The 23,884-nt window shown below is 36.5% G+C and overlaps 2 protein-coding genes across 3 annotated transcripts in view; one reads left to right on the top strand and one right to left on the bottom strand.

Moving 5' to 3' along the window:
- Positions 1–3,794, bottom strand: part of LOC145686272 (uncharacterized) — a 72,429-nt gene extending 68,635 nt beyond the window's left edge. For both annotated transcript variants that reach the window (XR_014131573.1, XM_081759402.1), the window contains exon 1: positions 3,677–3,794. The gene's annotated coding sequence lies outside the window, so the exon portion shown is untranslated. The remainder of the gene's footprint in view (positions 1–3,676) is intronic.
- A 7,084-nt stretch (positions 3,795–10,878) lies between these two features.
- On the top strand, positions 10,879–22,372 carry LOC145686271 (uncharacterized). Its single transcript, XM_081759401.1, has 3 exons — positions 10,879–11,168; positions 19,569–19,759; positions 22,009–22,372. Exons 1-3 carry the CDS (start codon positions 11,037–11,039, stop codon positions 22,367–22,369), a joined length of 684 nt encoding a protein of 227 aa, XP_081615527.1. The 5' UTR covers positions 10,879–11,036; the 3' UTR covers positions 22,370–22,372.
- The last annotated feature ends 1,512 nt before the right edge of the window (positions 22,373–23,884 follow it).

Below are 23,884 nucleotides of genomic sequence, written 5' to 3'. Positions count from 1 at the left end.
GTTTTTTCAAACCCTGGGTGCAGTGAATGAGTGTCCAAAATTTCAAACTTCTAGATGCAAAAGTAAGCCCGCAAAAAATAATATCCCCAAATACCCTAGATTCCCGTATAAAACAGGATCTCAGGTAACAGTTTCCTGAGGCATCCCTATTTATCCTAAGATCATGGTTCGTACATCATTCTCTTCAGAATAGAACAGCCTTTCAGATGGTACCATTCATATGTCTCCATCTTAGGCGGGAAAATAGAGAAAAAAGCTATTTTTTATAAAAGTATTCATATATATATATATATATATATATATATATATATATATATATATATATATATATATATATATATATATATATTTGCCTCTCTGGACCCCCCTGTTTTCACGCAGAGATCTGAAATCATCTTAAAAAAACTAAGGGTGCACTGAACGAGTGTGCAGAATTTCAGTCTTCTGAATGCAAAATGTAGGCCCGCCAAAAAATAATAAAAATAGACACAACAAAAAATATCTTTTTAAATTTATGACGTCATTACATCGTATTTCTCGACGCAGAGAGGCGTGAAAGCATATGTAACGTGCTCTACAATACCCTCAGTCCTGAAAAAACGAAGTAAAAAGCTTTATTGGTACTTTTTAATCGAATAATGAAGATTTTATCCTATCACCTAAAAACGGGTGATAAAATTTAAAAGGTTAAGCGTTAAGGAAAAAGTACAGCAACGTTTATCAAAGTGGCACTTATTTTCCACAAAAGTTCCTGATATTTGGCAGGGGCATATTTTAAAGGAAATTGCAACTAGCTTGCGGCATGAAATACATAAATTTTGCCTAAAGTTATAAAATCTAAAAAAATTTCGGAGAGTGTATAGGTCACTTCTAAATACGCCCTATTATCTGGGAACAAATATATAGACGCGCACACAAAAGAATCTTCGTCTTAAATGTCGATGGTGATTTCCCCGTTGGAACAGTTAACGATTTACAATATAAACCCTATGTTACGAAGAGAAGAAAACAGGAATACCCTGTTACTGTTCAAAATGGGATTTTCCCTAATCCTCTGCATGACACTTGTTTTTATACTATTCTGTACACACTGTACATTTGATCCTCATTGTATTATGATTATCATCTTCCATAATCGAAATAACAGAACAGAACAGACACGGGACTTTACTTATTTTCACTTTAAATTATTTCGGGATTTGAAATCAATGACTTTTATTTAAAAAATCAAGTGATTTAAATCAGACTGATTTAAATCAATCCACCCTGATTAGAACTGGAAAAGAATTTAAGAACATCACCACACTAACAATGTCGGATAACATTTAGAATCTCCCCCAACACTTTTCATGGCTCCAGAACCGAGTACCTTGTATTTGTCTAAATTGTGCTCAAGGCAGAAAAGAACGAACCCTGCGGGGCTTTTGTGAAGTGAATACCGCTGGAGATGTTATAAGTGCAAGATTGGGGAGGGACTAAAAGATAGCAAAAATGTCTTGACTCCTACATCTGGTGGAATATATTGCTGTGATTTGGATCCCATTGCAACAGCAATACCAACAGGAATTAGAAATCCAATCTAAATTAATCAAATACTTAGTATACAAGAGAACTGGAATCTACCCATCTTACGTTAATACATAATTAAACAACTTCTAGGGAACTGGGGACCAAAATCAGTTAAAAAAAAAAAAAAAAAAGAAAGAAAGAAAAAAAAAACACGTTTACGGGGGAAATAAGATGATGTTACATAAGGTAGGTTATTTATTAACTTAACCTAACCTAACCTAACCTAAACCATCAAAAAACCAGAAAATATAAGAAGAAAGTACAAATTTTAAGAAAAGAATTCTGGCTTCCCAAGTCCACAAATCCAAACTTAAACGTCAAAAAATGCAGAAAATATAGCAAGAAAGTACGAATTTTAAGTAAAAATTTCTTTCTCCCAAATCCAAAAATATTGCCAACTGCTGTATCCCCACATTTGAACAAAGGGGAAATGTTACAGATCTGATTTTTCTCCATAAAATAATACGAGTCTTACTGTACGGATCTGATATCGACAAATTTTCGTGTTCCGATACTAAAAACAACTTGTTTTTAGTGTGTTGACAACTTTGCCTGCTTTATTGAAGAAAGAAAAAAAAAAAAGTACCAACGTATTATTGAAGACACCAATCTGGAGAATATATTCTTCTTATAACAGAACATGTAACGAACACAAAGGAATTGAATTCGTAATATGATCTACAATATGTTTAAGAAAGCAATTGTAAAGTTATTTTGTAATACGCTAACACTAATTAGGCTTATGCCGGTTGTGTTGTTCAGAAATAAATAAATATACCATAACATAATACATAATCCCAAATTCGTAACCTAAATTAAACATATCATTGATAATATTTTCAAATTTTGAAAATTTCACAACCCATTCGAATACTGGTTTACTTTTGGCTCACCACTAGAAAGAATTGTTGAAAAATTCCAATTCTTCTATTAATCTCCCCCCGATTGCCCCCTAAAAAAATTCCGCTCGGTGACGAAAATATCTCATTTGTTACAGGTAAAAGTTCAAGGTGGCCACCAGAAGTAATTGTTGAAAATTTACAACACTTTTACGATTTGCACATAAACGGCTTCCGGTTGACATAAAACTAGTGCAAACATTACAAACCAATCTGTGCTAGGTGGACATTAAAACAAGAATGCTATTTAATCGAGTCACAGCAGGGCGAAGCTGGTGGGTGTTGCGAGGCAGGGGAGTGTGTCCGACGGAAGCAGGTACATCAGCAATGTTTGGTATGCGTGTAAGCCAGGGTAGTGAAAAGAGGTGGGTTTTTACAATGATAGAAATTACAATAGGACTTGTATTGGTTTCACACTAATAATGCTTCACTTGTAAACATAAAATGCATATTCTGCACACTGTGGGAAATAGAATCTAGTACAGAACTTTACCTGTAGATCTTCAAGAAGAAAGAAAAAAGTGGTGCGCTAAAAGTACAACAGCACCCTTATTCCATTCATTCGATTTCGGCATCCGTGAATGCCGTGCCCAGAGGTACAAACGTAAGTTAATTGAGGCTTTTGATGTAATAAGGGTGTAACCGATTTTACGCCCTTTTTGCATCAAACGCATTTCTAGCTTTTGCTATGCTTGTTTAGCCTCCTGGTACCATTTCAATTCAATATCGGAATAAAATACTGCATATTACATTGTTTCATGTAAGAAAAAAAAACACTACTTAAATTTTCAACATCGTTTTGCTCCAACTGCATGTTTGAGAGTTATGCCCTTATTGCACCAAAATTCTCAATTGGCCTTCTTCCTATTACAGTAGGAAAATTGAAGATTAAAGAAAAAAACTATTACTGGGAGGAATGAATGTTAAATCAATTGTCATTGTTCCTGAACGAAAAGTGTTAATCGAACTCTTTAAAATACTGATCCACAGATTGTTAAATGTACAGTAAAATTCGGGCAAGTCTTTAATATACCTATATTATATCGAGAGCAGAACCCGACCAACCCGTAGGGCCAAACCCGTTCCTACAACTACTATTACTCCTTCTCATAGTAAAATTGCACGGAGGTTAGTATAGTTAGTATATACTGAGCAATAGTCATTTCCCAGTAATTACATTGATTTGTTGTAAGGGGTTCATAGCTTACCATCTTACTATTAAGTACGTTTCTCAGCAAGGATATATTTGTACTGCTTAGCGAAGGAATCATTTTGCCCGCTGCAGTGTTGCCAACATATGGTTTCACAATGTAGGTAAATGATTTACAGAATGAAGCTAAAATTACTAAAATTATTTCTAAATTTATCGCTAATATAATTCAATATTAAAATATTTCTTATCTTGGGACAACTTCGGCTACGGGGACCTCCACCGATTTTCAAAATTTTGCAGTCATTCGACAGCATGCCACATCCTAAACACGAAACTAGAACAATTTCTTGTCGGAACCTCTCCCTATCTCTTCATAACTGACATAAAATAACCGAGAGTGGTTATGGGGACCTCCACCGATTTTCAAAATTTTGCACTCATTCGGCAGCATTCCACTCCCCAGACACGAAATTGAAACAATTTCTTGTCGGAACCTCCCCTTCCCCACATAACCGACAAGGGTTATGGGGATCGCCACCGATTATAATTATCAAACTTTTGCACTCATTCGACAGAATGCCAATCCCTTAGCAAGAAACTAAAACAATTTCTTGTCGGAACCTTCCCCTTCCCCTCCATAACCGACAGGGGTTATGGGTACCTCCACCGATTTTTAAAATTTTGTACTCATTCGACAGCATGCTACTCCCTAAGCGCGAAACTAAAACAATTTCCTGTCGGAACATATACCTTCCCCTCCATTACCGACTTAAAACAACAGACAAGGGTTATGGGGACCACCACAGATTTTCAAAATTTTGCACTCATCAGACAGCATGCCACTCCCTAAACACGAAACTAGAACAATTTCTTGTCCGAACCTCACCTTTCCCTCCATAACCGACAAAGGTTTTAGGGACCTCCACCGATTTTCAAAATTTTGCAATTATTCGACACCATGCCACTTCCTAAGCAAGAAACTAAAACAATTTCTTGTCGGAATCTTCCCCTTTCCCTCCATAACCGACAAGGGTTTTAAGCACCACCGATTTTTAAAATTTTGCGCTCATTCGATAGCATGCCACCCCTTAAACACGAAACTGAAACAATTTCCTGTCGGAACCTTCCCCTTCCCCACCATAACCGAAATAAAATAACCCACTAGTGTTATGGGGTCCTTCAACAATTTTCAAAATTTTGCACTCATTCGACAGCATTCCAATTCCTAAGCACGATACTGAAACAATTTCTTGTCGGAACCTTCCCCATCCCCTACATTAACGACATAAAATAACCGACAAGGGTTATGGGGACCTCCAACAATTTTCAAAATTTTCCAATCATTCGACAGCATACAACTTCCTAAGAACGAAGTTGAAACCTCGCCCTTCCCCTCCATAACCGACGTAAAATAGCCGACCGGGTTACTGGGACCTCCACTGATTAAAAAATTTTGTACTCATTCGACAGCACGAAACTAAAACAATTTCTTGTCAGAATCTCCCCCTTCCCCTCCGTTACCAACATAAAATAACCGACAAAGGTTATGGCGAGCTCCACTGATTTTCAAAATTTTGCACTCATTCGACAGAATGCCACTACTTAAAAACGAAACTCAAACAGTTTCTTGTCGGAACCATCCCCTTCCCTTTCATAACAGACAAGGGTTATGGGAACCAATTTTCAAAATTTTGCACTCATTCGACAGCATGCCACTCCGTAGGCACGAAGCTGAAACAATCTGTTGTCGGAACCTTCCCCTTCCCCACCATAACCGACGTAAAATAACTAAAAAGGGTTATCGAGACCTCAGCTCCGCGCTTAGGGGTTGGCATGCTGTCGAATGAAAACAAAATTTTGAAAATCGTTGGAAGTCCCCATAACACCTGTCAGTTATTCTATGTCGGCCAAGGAGGGGAAGGGGGAGGTACCGACAAGAAATTGTTTCAGTTTCGTGCTTAGGGAGTTATATCCTGTCGAATGAGTACAAAATTTTGAAAATTGGTGGAGGTCCCCATAACACCTGTCGGTTATTTTGTCGGATATGGAGGGGAAGAGGAAGGTTCCGACAAGAAATTGTTTCAATTTCATGCTTACGGAGTGGCATACTGAAGAATGAGTGCAAAATTTTGAAAGTCGGTGGAGGTCCTCATAACTAGGGATGCGCACGAGTCGAAACATGTCTCGAATCTCGACTCGAATTTGAGCCGAGATTCAAGTCGAGACGACTTTGTAAAATTCGAGACGAGTCGAGACGAACGCATTTCTCGACTCGAATTTTCGAGTCGAGTCGAGATAGCTCGTAAAAATATCGACTCGAATGTCTCGAAGATCTTTCTATAATTTTTAATATTATTTTGAAGAAATTACTCATTCAGGAACACTCGGCACAAGAATTTCGGAAATGCAGGACTTGTCAGCTGTTCGAGGAATGCTATGGTGAGTGTCTTCAACAAGTGGCGAAACCAGGGGGAAACGACGTCCAAACGTCAAGGTGTTGGGCGCCCCTCACCTCATTACATATGTCGGACGTTGTAGGCTGAGCAGACTGGTAAAACAGAACAGGCACCAAACTGCGTCGGAACTAACATCAGAGTTTAATGCCTGGCCAAGTAGAAGTGTGTCTGAACTAGTGTTGTAAAATTTCCGGAAATTTTGAACCTGTTGGTAAAAAACCGTTTTTTTCGATTTCTTTCCGGAAAAATTAGAAACATTGAAAATAATAAAAACTGTTTGTATTAGGTTAATTTTGAACACTATCCCAAGCATACTATCCACCGGCATTACTCGCTTGTCCGTATTATACATCAGAAACATGAAAATCGGTTAAAACCGAGAGATTTTTTCGAAAAAGAATATGTTTCGAAATTTTTGCGGCCTTCTGGCCCAGGCCTGGGTTCAGGTAGGAATCTGAATTCTTTTTTTTAAAAAAGTTCATTGTGATATAAAACTTACACAATACGTGTGCAAAATTTCAATCTTGTATCTTGGAAACTAAGATCCGGAGAAATTTTAAAGTCTGAGGGTGACCCATGTTTTTCATCTCTCTATATAAACATATACATATATAAAAATAATTCAAAAGTGTACTGCGTCATTACTATTTGACCTAGAGTCATGGTTCATGAATTAGAGTAAACGTCATTTCCTTCAATATAATAAGCTCTTTTCTACGGTAACACTATCGTACATCTGAAGTGGAAAAATCGGCAAAAACTTTTTTTTTTTTTTGAAAAACAAATCGCCTCTTCGGAATACCTGCGTCCCTCGGGCCCGGCCCGGTTTCGCGTAGGGATCTTTAAAAATAAATGAGAAATACCCAGAGGTACACACAATCCATATGCAAAGTTTCAATCTGATATCTTGAAAACTAAAGGCGTGAAAAAGTTTTGAAATTTGCCTTAAGGAAAGTCATGCTCCTTCGCCCTTACTTGGCCCCGCAAAGTTGACCTCCGGTTCGGAAACGCATCTGAGGTGTTCTTTAGTCCATCCTTGACTTGACCAATAAATAAAAATCTGGCTTAAATACCTTTTATAAAACCTAAATAAGCTATCAAAGATGATACTACGCTATTGTAAGTGCTTAGGGTCCCGGTTTCGATCCCAGCTCCGCCAAGTGAACTTGGTGGCGGACAAACACAGTGCGTGGGTTTCCTCGTGGTTCCCCCATTTCTTTCCACTTTCTTCATTCCACCATTTCATTCATTCACTTCTCATCATTACAGTCTCCTTTAGCCTAGCTGGCATAAGCCTGAGACGTAAAACTCAAAAGATTTCATTTTACGCCATGGCAACAAAAGTTACCAAAAATCCTAAAAGGGCTAAAATAAATATGTATACATTATTCAAAATAAAAGACTGTTATATGCTACCATACAAGAATGACTTTTTAAAAACTAAATAGCATCACAGTTACTTTTGGTAATTAAAATGAATAGTATTAAAGTAATATGTTAAACGTATTTCAAATGTATTAAAGGTATAATAAATAGAAATACCCAGAACTTTTCATATGGGCACATGTGAAAGTAATTTAAGCTAATTTGTTCTTTTATTGTAACATTTTTACGTTTTATTCCGTTTTCAGCATTTTAAAAGAAAGACAAAGTTATTTCAGAGGAAAAACTACAGATAACATTTTAGAATATGACAATTGAAGTGAAAAAATAATCATATAAGGCGTGGACTGGTACATCCAACATATACTCCTGTGATTTTGTGCCTTGGATTTTGTGCTTTTCAGAATTTTTCTTGCATTTTGACCGCTTGGATTTAGTTTCCACCCTCATCACTATAGCCATTTTATACATGAGTTTCGATCTGCATACAAACACGCTAGGAGTTAAACTTTTCGGTGCTGCATATCCCTAAAAATTTCCTCCTCACATAGAATTCCATGTCTCGAAAGGTTAGGCAGAACGGGAATTTCCATTCTGCCTAAAGATAAGATCATTTAAAGTATTTTCTACCAATTCCTGGAGGGTCTTCAGCAGAGCGAAAATGAATCTCTTTAATATTGCATCCCCCTAGTTGGGGATGTAAGGAACTTTATTTCCGGGAGGGTGTCCGATAATTTTAGGAGGGTGCTGGGGGTGTAGATAAATTACTGATATGTATATGTATGGTTAAGATTATTGCCCGATGCATGTGAAGACATTGTGAAGTACTCAGAGATAAGAGGTGCAATGTTCTTAAATTTCTTTGTTAAATGTTATTGTAGAAAGACGGTAATGACATGTATCATAATCATGTGATGTACGAATACTGGACTCTTACATTAGGCTTAAGTCAATGATATCCAAATAGCAGAGTATAAAACCTCTAGAAGGGACCACTTTCGTCACCCTTCGCTTCACCCCGATTCTCCGCTCGTCACCTTCGTAATTTCACTTCATTAGAAGAGATCTGGTCTGTCACTTGCGGTCAGGGAGTAATCTACACCCCCCAACACCCCCCTAACACCCCTCCAAATTTCTTTACACACTCCCCTGGATGGAAATGGAATACTCCCCCAAATCCAATTGTATCAATCAGTATCATATAGGTTATTTATTACATCAAGTTAAAAAAGGTTTAGCGTTTAGGAAAGAAGGCAATATTCTTATTTATTTATTTCACTTCAAAATACGAAGCGACCTCGTTCTCATGTACGGCTTCGAGAACCACATGAACTCATTGTTTCGGGCAGTGTTTCGATCGAAACAATTGACAAAACAGACCGCTGATACCTACCCTCCTGAGCTCCGCGGTCGTTTCCGAGAAAAGAGATTGATGGACAGATGCAGATTACTGAAATTGGCAACGTCTTGAGCTGTCATTCACCTAACTCCTCCTCAATAAGGATAAATGTGACAATGTAATAATAAGCCTACACCAGATTCAGTTGGTAAGTGTTACTCTGGAATAGGCTCTCAACCAGAAGGGAGCAAAGGAGGGCCTGGCCCTTACTAAATTTTTCATGTCCAGTCCAGAGCTCAATACAAAATGCACAATTTAGATATTTATAAGAGAATTTTTAATGACTTGACCCCTCCTAACATATTCATGAACCCCAAAGTTCTGTAGCTTGTTTCGAGCCTGCTCTGCAAGTGGTATATCAACGGACGGACGTTACAAGGGTGTAGTCAAGACGTTTTTAGAAATGAAGAGATCGATCGAAGTAAGAATTATACATATTTTTAGACTGAGTCTAGTGTTATGCAGGAACGCATTTGGCGCTAGCTTAATTTTTGTAAAGTATATTTTTATTCACGTAAATTCATTGAGCGGAACAGGACTCATAGCGAGTCATTTTTTAACTAAAATTTACTTTTTTTTTCAAGTTGGTCACTAAAAGTTACATTTTGTTTTCAAATTTGTCACTAAAAGTTACTTTTTTTGAGAGGTAAAGTGACTTTTTCGTGTGATTTATGTTTTGTATTGGCAGTTTTCTAAGAAAAATATTAAAACAAATAGAAAAGGGCAGAAATTTGTTACTCATTACTCTTGTGAAAGCTTCAGTACTTGCTGCCACATGTGAAACAGTCAGCTTTATTCTCACCTTAGCTTTTATTCTTTCTAAAGCACAGTGGACGGTTGATGGATGCTTAAGCTCTCAAGGTGGGGTTGAGAACCCTTCTGTGTCTATTCTTTCTTCTATCATTATAATCTTTTAGTTTTCTCTCGTAATAGTTAACGCTCTGTTCAACGTTGTGTGTATGTGTATTTGTATGGTTCATCATATTCGTCTTGTGTTATGCTTCTTGTATGTTCTTCTTAAGAGTAGGTGATGAATTTGAATATTTCACCTTTTTGAGTACTCTTAATGCGAAGTTAATATAATGTCTGGGATGAAGAAATTCGGAAATAGGCCAGAACTGGTTCCACTTACTCAGAAGCTGTTTACATCTGCTAAGTCTGCTTACCGTAACTACAAAACATACTTTGAAAACCTAAGAAAGGAGGAAGCTCAAAAAGAAGTAAAGAAGGAACAAAAGAACAAACAAAGAGAGCGGTGATGGAGAAATTGACAAAGGGAAAAAGGGGCAAGATGAGATTTTGGTCACTTTTCGTGTGCTTTTGGCCATTTTTTGGCACTTTTCCATTATTTACAAGAGATCAGAACACTATGAGCCCTGGGATTATTAAAATTAGGGTATATTAAAGAAGACAAAACAGAAAGATACAACATATTTATAAATTGAAAAACTGGATTTCTGAAAAACAACTAAATCAATGAACAATTTTCTTATGAAAGATATTCAGAGCCAATAACGTAGCCAGGAAGGGGCAGGAACGGATATTAAGAGATCAAATAATATTACAAGACAACAATTACGTTAACAACAGAGTTAGAATATTAAGATAATGAAAATGGAACTACGTACAGTATTAATTACTAAACGAATGTGATTTCAGCATGGGACGAGGGAATTTTTTTTCCCAATTAATATTAAAAAAAAAAAAATCACCCACTAAAACTTGCTGGGTTGAGTAAATTCAAATAATAGCAGAATTTTGCGAAATAATTAAGTCCGTCTCACACGGATCTGAACTAAGGCCTCAACCCAGGCTACAACTTAACAGTGTTGTTTAATTCAAACTTCCATACAATTTCTTTTATCCTGAGGTGATGTAGGGGTCTCAGACGATTCTTAAAACTAAGTAGGTTTTCTTGTGGCACAGCCTGCATATTTGCGGATCCCAAACGTTTCAGCATATGAGATTGGTATCCTGTAATCTTATTGGCCAAGTATATATGACGTCATGAATAAGAATCCTTGGCTGAATCATGACTCACAAAACGATTGTGTTTTGGTTTTCCTCTGGACCCATGTGCTACGCCATATATCTGATCGAGTGCGATTTTTCGTATTTGTATAATTTATTTATTCTTTCATTTTCGTTTTCATATTTCTGGAGAATATTTTAGTAGAATGTGTGAGAACGCATCTGAACTTGTGGAAGAAGCTAATCTTCCAATAAACTACACGTATTTAAGCATTGAAAATACAAACAAGGAAACAGTATTCAGAATAAAAGAAGTAACTGACGAAAAGTCTGCAAAGGTGAGTTTATTTTAAATAAGTGAAGAAATTCCATATAAGTCATACATTAAAATTACAATATGTGCTTTCTATGATTTAAGAAGTATGTTATAATATTTGTGTTATTTTTCTAACATAAGAACATGCGGTGAGAGGAGAACAGAAATGTGCTTGAAAGTGCGCCATAAACTTTGGAGAGAACATTGGATATAACAAATCAAAACTTGAAACATATTATTTTGCCGTCTTTTGAGTTGTAATTACAGAAAACAGCATCGTGATTAGGATATTGTTTTTTAAAAACCAAATTTGTGGCCTCTGCGTGTAAAAGCAACAAGTTACGGTTAAGGTAATTGCATGTAAAGTTTGCAGTAATTTGTATCGTATTTTTCTCTGGAATACTATAAAGAGATGGTTAAATTAGTGCAAATTTACTGTACGGATGCACAGATGTGTAAAATCTACCAAATTATTTTTGTTGCAGTTTTATGATACGGATCCATATAATAAAACTACGTTAATTTGTAGTAATATATTAATAGATTAGTGTGTAAAAATGTAAGTCATTGCTCGAGCAGACGGTTTTAGCAAATTTTGACGGCAAGGTTCTTGAACACAGGTCCCCCTTGCCATTCAGCTGTAATAAAGAAAACTACGTGCCCTGCGAGGCTCTAACCGCCTTCACTCGCTCACGCTCGCTCGGCAATGCTATGTGAATTAAATATTAAAATTTGGTACAGGAAAGCACCAACTTAGCTACCAACCTTGGCCTATGTTTAGCAAAAGGGGTCCAGCTCTTTTTTTCTAAAAAGAATATTACAATTTTCGTAATTTCTGTTTACATTAGGTTAGGTTAAGTCAGTGTAGGGATCCAGAGTAATTTTCCAAAAAATGCTAAAATTTCGCTCATTTCTACTATTATTAGGTTAGAATTGGTTACGTTATGTGACGTCTAAGTACTTGCATTGTCCATTTCTCCTGTAAATTGTGTGCTTTTTACGTGCTTCTGCTAAACATACTCTAACCTATATGGGGGGGGGGGACCTGTGTTCTACACATTTCTTGCATTTTCCGGTTTCTGTTTGCAGAATATGCCTGAAATGATGAACTGGTGCATAAATTTCTAACCAGGTTGTCACTAAAAGCAGGAATGCTATTTAACTGACTCAGGGCAGGAGCGCAGCAGGGGACCCGAACCGTAGCTAGGAGATGCGTCCATAGGGGGAAGGCGCGTCAGCTTACGCATACAGGTTATATGCATAAACGAGGATAGTGGAACAATACTTGAAATGGTAATAGTTAAGAACAGCTACTTCTCATCTCCCGTGCACGAGGATACATCTTACTGTTGCACTACCTAAACACCCTAAGTACAAGGGCAAGAACTCAGTCTATTACCTACTTTTTAACATCCTAGACAGTGAATGAATAATGCCTGAAAGTATGGCGTTTCTCGTCCTTCCCTAAATGGGAAGTACGGCTCCTTAACTATAACCCTTGAAATATCCGTAATGATTCTTACCTTCAAAAACACGGATATAGTATACATGAAGCTGCATCAGTTCCCGAAGGAGCAGGACGCTCATACTTTTAGGGATTATTCATTGAATATGTACGAACTTACAAAGGGGGTAACAAAGCAACTTTTATTTATTTATCGACTGATAGGAAAATAAAAAAGAACGTACCTGTACTTTATATCTGCATGTGTAGTGCCCTTGTACTTTATCTATGAGTATGTGTGTGTGTGTGTGGGGGGGGGCATTTAACGCATATCGCATGTCTTGTGCACATGGATACTTCTTACTATTGTACAGAAAAATTATGGTATTTCATGTAGAAGTGGTAATAGAACACAGAAGAAACGCAGATCAAGGGGTTCTCATGTATACTATTAGCAAACACTTGAAATAATCGTAATAACTTTTACCGTCAAACGAGCTTCAGCCACTAATAGTTGATGCGGTTATATTCAGTTCATTTTCTACTATTTCATATCTTGGATACGGATTAATCCATTTTAAATCATGAGTTCCCTATACGTAGATAGTCACAAAACACTGTTTAAATAAAAATTATGTGCCAGTTTTTTTCTGGCAGCCATTTTTAAAATGGTGCTTGGGCAAATTTTAATAAAAAAACGTGGTTTTCGGAAACTAATTGCCAAGCTATCTTTATAGATATCAGAATATTTCAAAAACCACTAAGTTCAGCATGAAATGAACTTCAGGTTTACATACATTGTTTTAATTTTACTATCGTGTAAGGGTGTCAGTCAAACTCTTTCCTGTAAAAATTCGGAGAGAATGTATCTATCGTTTATTTTTATGAGGAAAGGAGACTCACTAGTGATACCGTATGTTACTTCAATGTTGAATACATATATAAATACCTACAGTATAAGTTTCAGTCCTGAAAATGCCAAGCTTTTTTTTTTTTTTTTTTTTTTTTTTTTTTTTCTCTAGAGCTTTTCCAAAATGGCCAAAACCTTTGAACGTCATGTTTCTCAGGTCAATATCTACCAGGGTTGGCTGGTTTAAACCTAGGTGGTTTAAACCAAGTTTAAACCAGCTGGTTTTTTCAAAAAAACGAACTGGTTTAAACCAAAAAACGAAAGATGTTCGTAAAAGTGTAAGTGTTTGTAAAATCTTGATGAACACACATTTGTGGGTTATCACGTTTCACTCCCGTATATTATTCGTATTATATTCAGACCTAAATTCCCCATTCATTACTCAAAAATATTATACTATAAAAGCAACTTTTCTTTATATAAGTTTATAAATGTTTGTTCTGTGATTTTTTTGTAGTTATTATTGTTGTGTAATTGCAATCAAAGAAAAATTCTAAATATTGTTTCGTTTCAATGTTTACTATTGATAAAATACATCGAAATATCGTACTTTTGTGTGTGGGGGGGAGGGATCATACAGACCCCACAAGAGGCATTTAGTGAAATGAGAAGTATCTTTGGTATATATTTATGTATAAATGAGTCTGAGCCAAAGTGGACTCAAATAATTCGTATCTTTATACACTTTTCTTACTGATATGCAAATCAAGTCGTTGTATTTCTTTATTTTCGACCAATAAAAGTCGTTGTTAACTAACTTGAACTAAAATAGTTGTTCTGTACTCCGTAGTACTTTGAAATTATCCATATGTAATTTTGTATAATGGTTTCACTTGTGCATCTGTGTATCTTTTTGTCCTTCTGAAATGACTCTTGACAGTTATATTAAGAAGCATGTAAAGATCAGTACAACGTTTTTTTTATCAGGATTCCTTCGTGAGTGAGTCGGCAGACGTATCGCATTTGTGGCCAATTAGTCCTGGTTCTAAGTTCAAATGGAGGACAATTTCTTTCGGATGTAACTCGAGAAGCAGCTTTTATTCCGCTTTAAGCTTATGTGACCCCTTCCAGCATAACCCGGCTGTTGCATAATAACATCAAGGCGAAACACTTATTTCTGTCCATATATGATATGAATATATAGAGCAAATTATTTAAACCAATTAAACCTGGTTTAAACCAAAAAAAAAAAAACCTGGTTTAAACAAAAAACTGTTTTTTTGGTTTTTTAAATAAAAACCATGGGTTTTGCCAATTCTGATATCTACAAATGGACTGAATGAAAACAACTGAAAATGTTACAGAATGTTCTTTGTACAAATAGGAGTATCTCAAAAAATTGACTGACTCAAGCTACATTTAGAGTAATAGAACAGTGAATTTCAGTAAAAACGCTACCCTCTACACGCTCGTGCAGTACCAAGCTAGGGCTTGTCTAAATCATTACTTGAACAATAGTTTTCTCTCCAGAACAATTAACTTATATTTTCTTATTTAGGCCTAACTTATATTTTGTTATTTATAATTAAAACTAGAAAATATAGGGTGGTCGAAAAGTATGGAAACACCCAAATAGAATCCAAACCTTTTAGAATTAGTAAAAAAGTGATAACAGACGAGAGGAGAGAGAGAGCATTGCGGGCAATGTGTGTCCCACTGATCAATGTTATAGCAGTTGTTCAGTATGTCGTCCCTTCTTAGCAATCATTAAATGTATCTGCTGCTGCCAGTCATCCATTACCCTGCCTACTGTCCTCAGGAATGCTTGCACACGCGTCAATAATCCTGCATTGAAGGTGGTTAATGTCCCTGATCTTGGTAGAATACACAACGAATTTCACGTAGCCCCGCAGAAAAAAAAAATCAAATGGAGTGAGTTCTGGGGAACACGGTGGCTATTCCACAGATCATCGCCGGCCTATCCATTTCTGTGGGAGTTTCTCATCGAGGTACTCACGGTCGCATTATCGGAAATCAGGTGGTGCCCCGTCATGTTGATAGAACAAAGGGAAAGACCATCCTCTAATGCGACGGACGGCAGGATCTCTTTCTCAAGCATGTTAAGATAGGTAATTGCATTTAAATTGCCCTGGATGAAGAATTGACCCACCACACGGTACCCTACACCCCGCACCACAGCATCACTTTGCCAGAGCCAACGACCCTAGAATCGTCGTACCGGTACCAATGTGGATTTGTTGTCACACCAATATCAGTGATTGTGCTTGTTCACCTCGCCCGACACACACACACAAAAAAAATCCTCGTCCGAGTACAGTACGTCATATGCGTATCGAGGATTCTGTCTGATTTGTGCCGACTCGGCGGTCTGGATCTTCCTCGGTTAGATGCTGGAATAGCTGTATCTGTATGCACTTATGCACAGATGGGATTTTCAGAATGGACGTGCGAGATATACCACATTCTTGGGCTAGGCGACGGGTAATGCTCGTGGGACTTTTTGTGAATAATGCCAACACAGTAGTGGATATGGCTATGCGAGGCCTGCTTGCATTTGGTTTGTTTTCCACCGACCCGGTTTCCCTAAATATTATTTCTCGTTTTAAATAAGTTTTAATTATAAATATAAGATAGGCCTGAATAACAAAATATAAATTAATTGTTTTGGAGAAAACTATTTCTTCAAGGAATGATTTAAACAAGCCCTACTTTGCTACCTTGGCGGTGCACGAACGTGTGGAAGGGTAGAGTTTTTTACTAAAATTCACTGTTCTATTACTCTAAATGTAGTTGAGACTTTTTTTTTTTTTTTTTTTTTTGAGATATTCGCATTTGTACAGTCCGCACCAAAAACCTGTAAAATGAGCATCTAAGTTTATTGTGAAGCGACGAATTTTTTTACTCCAAAATACGTGTGCAGGGGAGGACGCTGAGGTTTCTCCTGGCGTGATTCGTGCCACTTAGACGTTATGTTAATTCCCTGTGCTGTTAGGCTGGAATAGCTGGACTTCGCAATCAACTTACATGCTGATGTTGCAGGTTTTTTGCTGCGGACTGTACAAAGAACATTCTGTAAAGTTTTCAGTTGTTTTTACGAGTCCGTTTTTAGATATTGGCCTAAGAAAATAAACGTTAAAAGGTTTTCGGCCATTGTAAAAATGCCTGCCAGAAAAAACTACGGCATTTTTTTTTTTTTCAAACAGTGTTTTGTGACTATCTACCTGTAGGGAACTTATGATGAAAAAATCAGGAATACAGAGTGTCCCAAAAGTAGGTATACATCCCTGCATTGATCAAGTATAACATTCTAGTTTATGGGTTTATTTGCTTAAGATATAAGTAAAAATACATTAAGAACAAATAATAAAGAAACTAAGTCTACCTGATGGATAACAATAAGAAATGATATAAAATGAAATGAACTGATCAGTACGGTACTCCATACCTACATTTGGGCCACCCTGTATAAAAAATGTTGAGCAACAATTTTGTTTAAAATTGGACGATTTGAAATGGATTGATGCATATGGCAAAATGCACCAATGTATTACAAATGACAATATTTTCTCCACAGTTACTTTCGATCCTTCAAACAAAACAAACAAAAAAAAAAAAAAAAATCACAGCTGATGCACGAGTGTTACACTTTCTTCCTTTCTTACCTTTACAACAGAAAAAAGTGAATGTGTTGCCCCTGTTCTGAATTTTTAGTTTTCTACATTTCCCATACGCTTCAACATACCATGAAGCTGCAAACCGTATATTTGCATTACATCCATTGCACATGTCCATGACTGGCGTATGAACTGGATATTCCCGTCATTTATTTCTACCCTATTTGCATTCTTGTATTCTTCCGCTTTAGTAAATAGTTACACATACAGTACTTTCATTACCATTCAAATTCAATTTCAGTATGCTGTGGAATGACAGAAATTACATTAAAACTCGCATCTCTTCTCGAAAATGTCTGACACCATATTTTACCTAAAAATTTTGTTTTTGGTAAAACCGTCTGCACGAGTGAACCAAAATTTAAATATATTCTTACTTGTGAGATATAAATGAGTAGAGCAAATTACATACTACTTCGTTAAAGTGAATGCCATCGCCATTACAGTATTTTCTTTTGTGCAAGACAGCGCATCTGATATATCGTCGTGGCTTTGTGTGAAGTGAATCATGACACCGCCACGCCTCCGAGGTGCGTATTTAATTTAAATCTACAGAAAGAATATACTTTTATTTGAAAACAATATAAAATTCGGGTCGCAAAAGGGAATCTGGGAATCAGATTTACACCCCTTCCAGCCCCGGATTCATGTGTGTGTCTTTCTTGCAAATTGAAATTCTGGTCACCTTGAGGCTACGCTCATCTTCTAGGAAGCGAAGCGCACCCCCCAAACGATCCTTCTGGATCCACTAGTGTCCCTAATGTATGTAGTACAAAACAAAGGAAGTAGTTCATCTCTGTTTACTCTGAAAGTATAGAGTTACTGCCCTATTCTATATCCCAAGTTTTACATATTAACATCACGTATTTTCCCATATCATTACATGTGATTCCCCTTCTTTGCTTTTGTTGTTATTGTCTTTATTATTATACGTACTTCATGAAATTAAAAGATGTCGTTGGGCTGTTAAATGAAAGAACAATAGGCAAAAAGGAGACAAAATTCCATGGAATCTTTTATTTGATTGCAGTGTCTTTCAGGAGCGAGACCGTATGAGCGGTGGACCAGCAGCTTAACGTGATATCCGAACCACATAATCTCCGCCGGAATCGAACCCAGGTCTCCCACGCCGAATGTGCGTATGCTAACTAGTTAACCATAAGGCCATGGAATCTGTAGAGGTGATAGAGATGCGTTACATGCTGTTACTGGAATATGCTTTATACAAATATGCTACATTCACTAGTACCGTACCTAATAATGTATTAAATCATCATCCCTCTATAAAGAAAAGAAGCTATAAAGGTAAACATTCACTTGTTCGAAGTAAAAAGTTATAGAAGAGGATTTGTGTTAATCAAGGTTCTCCATGTGAGAACTGCACTAAAAATTCTATTTGAGCACTTTGTCTTCTTTTCGAAGCGGGTATTACAGCTGATAGCTGCAAGGAGTTCTGTGGAATAGTGATAACATCTCTTGATGTGTCGTGGAGAAGAGGAAGTGATAAAAGTGACAAGTGTTCATTTATCATACACATTCACATTTATTCACAAACACATACACTTTCATCCACAACTATTCTTTTCATTTATATTTTATTTATTTTCACTTTTATCAACTTTTACACCCTGATAACTGGGTAGCTGGCCCTCTTCGTCCCGCTGGACCTCATTTTCGATTTTGACTTTGATACTTCACTACTATGACAATTTTATACTTCTCCCGATTTTGAAATAATATATATTTCTTTCAAGATTCTGCTGAATTTAATGTTTTAACTTATTTCAATTTTCAACTATATATGACAGGCAATTTGACTCTCAAGTCGGCCAACAATTGCAAATGGCGGCATTTACCATTTGTAAAATTTTAATACAATTCTAAATAAAGAATTCATTTCTACACACACACGTGTCATTATTTGCACATTTGTAGCACATAAAACCGTAGATGTTGGTGTTTAAAACAAACACTATTAATGGTGATGAAGACAAGACAAGTTCTATGATTTTTATTGCCACAGGAATCACCTTTATTGTACCAAAGACATAAATCAGTCATAGCTCAAACTGTGTTGTGCTTTCTGTTTAGGAGGAGATCATGAATGAGTGTAGGCTTAGCCTAATAAAATAATTTATAATTATGGAAACATCTTTGTTTAGTTATAAATAACAGAGAAAGTGGCATAGTGGTTGTTCACCAGTAATGATAGTTGGCAGGGACGTACGCAGGGGGGACCTGGCCCCCGCCGAAATTGACTAATTTTTGGGGCAATTTTAGGAATTTTAATATAAAATACCTTCATATTTGGACCCCCCCCCCGAAATAAATTTCTGGGTACGCTACTGATAGTTGGTATTAGACTATAATAACGATTACTCATTATTGTGCAATAGTTTATGTTTTGCTACAAGTTTTAATTTTGTAATATAGGAATGGATTGATGCTGTTTGCGATTTCCAAAAGGTGACATGGCGAGTGGCTGCAACATTTCCAAATTCTGGCAAACTCAACATTTTTAAGATCCTTTTGCGATGTCAGCATGCAACTGACAGACGAGCTGAAGGAACTGGCCCATCAAAGAATACTGATTGCCCTGCTAGGTTGCAGGTTACAATTAAGAGGTAAGGCATTGTGCTTGAATAAAGTAGCATAATACTCAAATGGTAGATGAACGAGATCAGGTTTAAAGTACGTATAATGGTGCACAATTAAAAGTGAATTTAAATTCATCGGTGTTCACTGGTCCAGTACCAATTACTAAAATTTTATGTAATATTTTAAGCATTTTTGTTATATGAGTAGTTTAGTTGAATCGGAACGTCGTTTTATGTCTTAGATACTTTATAGTTCAGTAATAAATTTACTTGCGATCTTATTATTGCCCTTCTGGTAAATATTTTTTCAGCTATATCATTTCTTATATATATTTAAATTGTCATTAACTAGAGGGCGATATAACTGGTGGATAATTGGGCCTGTTAATGTGGAATATGGTTATGTTTTTCTTGTCTCCCCTTCCTTCTTTCCTCGAAGTTTTGGCATGGATTGGTTGGGAGTAAAAGGGCAATTTGTTATAAACTTATACATACATACATATGTCGTTTTTTGTGTTCATTTTAGTCGGACCATTTAATGCTGTTATTTTAAATTTTCATGGGTTACACTATTCATTTTCTATTTTAAAACATTTACATCCAGGTTGGTGGCGAATTATTTTATTTACCACCATGGTATATACACACTAACATATAATACAAAGGCTCTTTGGGTATTTATTCCGAAGTTGGACGTCCGCCTGGTTTTCGACAAAAAGCGTACTAACAGCTACGAAAATTTTAGGACGGCTTTAAAACAGTATAATAAGAGTAGGATAGGGTAGAGTAGAGTAAGGAAGGAATGAGTAGGGTAGGGAAGTTTGCACTCATTTTGTTAAAATTAATGGAGTGTAATTTGTCGTCTCTGCGTAAGGATACAAAATGGAGTCTCTCTGTAGCCATGTTCAGAATAGAAGTACTCGTTAGTTTCCTACAATCCAACCATGCTGTAACCTTGCGCGAAGTAGTTCCCTCCGCTTCCTAAATAATTCCATGTTTATAACTGCTTATTAAAAAAAAAAAAAAAATTCTGCTCTTACATAATTATCGAGCACACAAGTGAGCAAATTATCAATTTTTTTTGTAAACTGCTAGAAACGGACGACCAACTTTGGAACTTAACCCGCTCTTTAAAGGGGATCTGTAATGATAGTGAAGCTCGATTTTTGAGTTTTGATTAGAGGTACGTTAAGTTCAACACAAAAATTTTATGCATTACACATTTTCTTCTTACTCTTTCTTTTTTCTTTACTCAATAATCCAAGGGACATTATTTGTAAATGTCAAGCTCGACACGTTTTCATCTAATGGATTTTTTTTTTTTTTTTTCACATACGCAAACATTTAACCCCTCCCTCGTTTAGAGATTGTTAATTTGAAAACATGTTTTACATCAGAATTATTTGTTTTAGACCACGTAAGGTTTGCTGTTATTAATAAAAAGTAGACGGATGCATTATACAAAGGTAATTGTTTGTTATTAACAAATTGGAGATGTCGCAATTTATTCAATCTCATGTCTATAATGTGGATAATGTTTCAATATGATATTCTCTAAACTGGAGGGGGGGGGGGGGTACATATATCAAACAGTGCACTAGATTTGTACCGAATTCAACCTTCACAAATAACGCCCATTAGATTACTCAAGAAAGGAAAAATGAACCACAAAAATTTTTGGTATGCAAGATAATTTGCAAGAAGTTCCATACTTACAAATTTCATACTTGACGTTTGGGATCGATAGAAGTGTGAGTTAGGTTAGCTGCCTGTGTAGTTTTCCGCTGCGTACTAAGGAAAGAACGCGTCGTTTTATAATAAGGAGGTTTTCCTTATTGATGTAACTCGCAATTCATACACTTCTGCCGTATGGCTAGTGACTTCTGAGTTCTATGATGAGATAATGTTGACTAGATTTCTATACTAGTGTGTTTTACTCTTGATCATAAGTTTTGTTGTTACTGAATACGTCAATGAAGGTTAGAAAATCCCACTTCTGTTTTCTTTTATCCATTTTTTAAAAATTTATTTATTGCGGTTCTAATACATGATTTATGAATCCTGCTTCCAGTGTTCATCAAAATGGCTGTAGCCATTTTAAAGTGAGGCCCGTAAAACTGAAATTTATAGCACCGTGTCCTTCCTAATGTTGATTCAGTTTTGTTAATTGAGTTTGGTTAATCACATGAAATACCACTGATGCTAAACTTGTTTCATGACCTTTTTCATGTTATGTAATGTTTGAACGGTTTGTGATGCCAGGCGTCTCATTTCAGGTATATCCCGAAATCAAGAGGCAAAGTGATAGATGAATTGACTCAAGAATGGCCGACTATTGTCAAATTAAAGAATAAGCACAATCATACTCTGTCCAGCGCTGCTGCACTTCGGTATAGAGACGTCTCTGAAGATACCAAAGACAAACTACGATATCTTTTTCGACAGGGGCATAGTCCATCATCAGCACTACACACGTTAAAGACTGATCTTCTTCTGGAAAAGGGAGATGACTATTATCTGTATGCAGGTGACGGTAGGTTTGTCCCAAGTGTTTCTAAAGTGTCAAAGTTCTTTTTTATGAAGAGTTTGGTGCTGAATATGGTAACCTGTCGGGTGAACAGATGTTTGAAGGATTAAATACATTTATTCAAAACTATAACAGGGATAATATTGGCAAAATTAAATTTGCTAAAACGTCAAGTAGTAAGAATTTTTTCATTGTCATATGCACCCCAATTATGCTGCGAGCACACGAAAAACTTCAGCAAGCCAGTGAATTAGTGATGGTGGATGCGGCAGGTGGTATGGACAGGCAGAGACACAGAGTTTACTTCTTTGTGACTCCAACAGCAGCAGGAGGAATTCCACTTAATGTTATTATTACTGACACAGAGAGTGAAGAAGCATTCTCTGAAGCGTTATGTACTCTGAAAGATATGTTACCTGATTATTCTTTTTACGGTAAGAAGTTCCCATGTATTTTCCTAACAGACAATGATTTGAAAGAGAGGAGGCCATTACATGACGCATTTCCCTCATCTACGCTACTTTTGTGTCAGTTTCACGTGATGAAGGCAGTATGGGTTTGGCTTTGCAATAAGAAACATGGCATTGAGACAACACAACGACAAGAATTTTATTTCCTTTTTAAGAGAATATTAAGTTCGAAGACAGAAGATGAGGCCACACGCAATTATGATTCCTTGCTGAAAAATGAACACTGTAAGAAATATCCTAACTTTCAAGAGTACATTACAAATATGTGGAATTGTAGAAAGAGCTGGGTTTCCTGTTTTAGAGCCAACATGCCCATTCGAGGAAATAATACCACAAACTATGTGGAAGTTGTTTTCCGACTGTTAAAAGACCATATTTTTGATCGAGTTATGGCATACAATTTGACACAACTTGTGGATTTTATAGTAATACGCTATGAAGCATATATGGAAAAGCGCCTCGTGGACTTCTCTTGTGGAAAGTGTCCAAAGTATATGCTGAGGAATATGGACACTGGTCATAAATTAATTAAAGATAGCGACATACTCAAGGTGATAGATCATACATCCTGTTACAGGGTCAAAAGTCAGCGACATAAGGATGTTGTTTATACAGTTGACATTGAGAACGGCATGTGTACTTGTTACACAGGACAATCGGGGAAAATATGTAAGCATGCAGCGGCAATATTGGTAAAACTAGGCGAAGACGTAGATACCTCGTTCAATCTAGTAAATATGAAAACTAAGAAATTATTCTTTTTCGTAGCAACTGGCCGAAATCCTCCTCCTGAGTGGCTGTTACCCTTATGTCTGGAAGAAAATCAAACATCTGGGGGAATGGTAAGTGGGGAATGCGACATGGCTTCAACCAGTGACAAACAAGTAACAGCTACTTCCGTTCAACATATTGGCGAAAAATATGAGAGGCTGACACGAGAGGAAGAAGAGAAATTCGACAAGTTTGTTAGTATTATAAAGAGTGGAATCGAATGTAATCCTAACACTTTTGTTCCTGCAGTGAGGAAATTGTTGTTTAATTTCGACAAATATGCAAAAACAGAGTCCGGTTTGATTTCTGCTCTTCATACATTTGGGAAGTATAGTGGTCTTCCTCGTTTAAACACTACCAGAAGTAATCCGCAGAAAAGGCATG

The sequence above is a fragment of the Thermobia domestica genome, chromosome 5 (assembly GCF_964235325.1).
Source record: "Thermobia domestica chromosome 5, izTheDome1.hap1.1, whole genome shotgun sequence".
In the NCBI taxonomy this organism is placed as follows: domain Eukaryota; kingdom Metazoa; phylum Arthropoda; class Insecta; order Zygentoma; family Lepismatidae; genus Thermobia; species Thermobia domestica.
This window is presented reverse-complemented; position numbering and strand designations above follow the sequence as displayed.